Source organism: Lycorma delicatula, chromosome 5 (assembly GCF_047948215.1).
Source record: "Lycorma delicatula isolate Av1 chromosome 5, ASM4794821v1, whole genome shotgun sequence".
Lineage (NCBI taxonomy): Eukaryota > Metazoa > Arthropoda > Insecta > Hemiptera > Fulgoridae > Lycorma > Lycorma delicatula.
This window is the reverse complement of record NC_134459.1, coordinates 103,612,442-103,615,102: the sequence shown is the minus strand read 5'-3', so window position 1 is coordinate 103,615,102 and position 2,661 is coordinate 103,612,442. Positions and strand designations below refer to the sequence as shown.

The window sequence follows — 2,661 nt, the reverse complement described above, 5'->3', positions numbered from 1 at the left end:
TTTCAACTATGAAAAATACAGGAATACTATAATTCAATAAATTCCTCGTCGATGCGACTGTTTTGCTATGCGAGATGCTTCAGTTATCGATCTGTATGTTGGATATTTGAAATATTCAAAAATGCTTCTTTCGGTAAAAGAGAGTTATAGGGTAGGGTCATTGCGTCGGCCTTGACCTCTACTCTCCTTTATGCCGCCCCGATTTGGCATAGTGCCATGACAATAAATAGGAACGTTAGGCGCCTCCAGAGTATACATAGGCGAGTGGTAATTGGAGTTATCTGTGGATACCGTACAATATCATACGAAGCTGCGTGCGTAATGGCAACAGTTCCACCCATTGATCTCCTGGTGATGGAACGTTGGCTGCGCTTCCATGATATGGGGAAGCAGGAGGCGACTGAAGTTATACAACAAAAATGGCAGGAGAGATGGAACCGGCGTACAGTTGCATCATGGTCTAGGAAAACGGTGCCAGATATCAGCCAATGGATTAATAGAAGACATGGCGAGATGGGATTTTATACTTCACAAATAATGACAGGGCATGGAAACTTCGAGCAGTATCTGCATCGATTTGGTCGACGGGTCTTCTCAAGATGTATGTACTGTGAAGAGGAGGATACAGCAGAACATACTCTACTTATATGCCCAAAGTGGAGAGTCCAGAGATCACGGAACAGCACTCAAGATTTAACGATTGATGATCTACTACCGTTTCTGCTGGCCAATGCGGATGATTGGCAGAAATTTGAAACTTTTGCCAGTCAAGTTCTACGAGAAAAAGACAATGAGGGAAGAAGTAGGGGCTTCTAATATCGGTTTAATGGGGTAACTAAATCAAGACCGAGACCCGGCCTCGTGGTTGGTGGTCGGGAACGACATAGTCGGGCCTGGCCTACCTTCTGTGAGTTTAGAGGCAGGCAAAATCAAAAGACCGAGACCCGGTTCCTGGGGTTGGGGCTGGGGACGGCATAGCCGGACTCGGTTCTTGCCCTGGGGATTTGAGGCAGGCAATATAAAGATAAATTTAAAAAAAAAAAAAAAAGAAGAAAAGATCCAACCGGGGGGGCTGACCTACCGTGTTGGACATACTGTCGGTGGGTGGGGAGGCCTCCTTTGAGTAAAAGGACACTTCCTCGGGCTGCGTATACTTAATTAGATAACCGGCCCGAGGGAGTAGGGGGAAAAAAAAAAGGTTCTAGAGAGTAAGGGCTCTCTTCACTCGCCTGTACATTCTAGCCAGGACCACCGCTTAGTTCGTTATCCTCATAGTTTTGAGAATAATACTGATAAATAGGAATTAAAGCTTGAAAAGCTCTCTTTCTCCCAAAGTTTTCCCCGTTTTTGACGTTGAAGCTTTAATACGCTGTTGTTGTAGACAAAGCTATAGGTCGAGTCCGGATATAGCGCTCTCGCACAGCAACTAACTGAAAATCACGCACTTTAGCTCTTTTAGAGAACCAAGATACCTTCACTCTTTTAGCAGACTGTGAATTATAAGAAAGGTTACTTCTCTTCCTTGAATGAATATTTTTTTAACTTTTGATAATTCAGTATCGACAGCCAAAATAAACAACCAAAACCCATAAACGATCACTAAATGTGCTAATTTAAGCTAATTATAATAATAATAATAATAATAATTTTGTGAGAATCGTATAAAATATTAAAATATTTAAAAGAATATAGATCTGAACTCAGATATCTTTTTATTTTACCATGGTAACAGAAATATAATGAAGTAAAAGGATTAATTTTTTTCTGTAAGGAATATATTTAATATACATCCCCATTAGGAATCCCCCATTCGAATCCCCATTAGATGCGTCTTGATTCTACAAGTGTTTTAACCCACTGCTGTTCCCAGCGGATCAAATACGTTCCGTATTGTTGCAGTTTTTGTGTTTTCAACATTTTTCTTACCATTTTATAATGTAGGAAGGATATAAGTATATTTTACAATGGCTACAAAAATCATTTACAAAAATTTTATTCAGTAACTGACCTGAAAGTTTACCTAATTTCTCCCTAAATTATGCTGAAATATATAAAAACATTTTTTCAACTAACTATCAATTTCCGACAATTTACAATAAGAAATAAATTTTAAAAAACATTCCAAAAAATTATTTGTAAATATGTTATATTAATCCTGTTTATAAATAAATATTCAATAAAGAATTTAATTAATTTTTTTTTTATTGCCAAAAGAAATAAAACAATAGGATATTAAATTCTAAAATTAACTTTTAATGAGCGTGTTTATATGTTGGACTTAAAAAATAAACAGCTATATGTAATTTATAAAAAGATTTATCTTGAAATTTGATTCAGTTTTTTCAACTCAGATGCTGTAAAAATAACAAAAATAACTTACTTATGGTAATGTAATTATGTAAAATATTTTTATTAACGAACTGATTTTATTGCTATTTACATTAAAAAAATTAATTAATTAAGCAATTCATAATGATAAAACTATTTTACTCATCTTAATTAATTTAATTTAAGTCATAATTAATTTAATATAATATTCGAGCATTATTGAAATGAATATTAGTTAAAAAAATGATCAGTCAATTCATAAGTAGAGATCTTAATTGTTTAGTATAGACAGACATTAACGCTATATTAAAGTTTTATTTTCTAATCAAATAA

General features: G+C 35.1%; 1 protein-coding gene across 1 annotated transcript; it reads left to right on the top strand.

Moving 5' to 3' along the window:
- The first annotated feature begins 321 nt into the window (after nt 1-321).
- LOC142325718 (uncharacterized) lies at nt 322-816 on the top strand. Its single transcript, XM_075367749.1, has one exon. The coding sequence runs from the start codon at nt 322-324 to the stop codon at nt 814-816; it is 495 nt and encodes a 164-aa protein (XP_075223864.1).
- The last annotated feature ends 1,845 nt before the right edge of the window (nt 817-2,661 follow it).

Bases quoted from the DNA above. Each gene is read 5' to 3' on its own strand.
- LOC142325718 (XM_075367749.1), top strand. From the start codon at position 322: ATGGCAACAGTTCCACCCATTGATCTCCTGGTGATGGAACGTTGGCTG.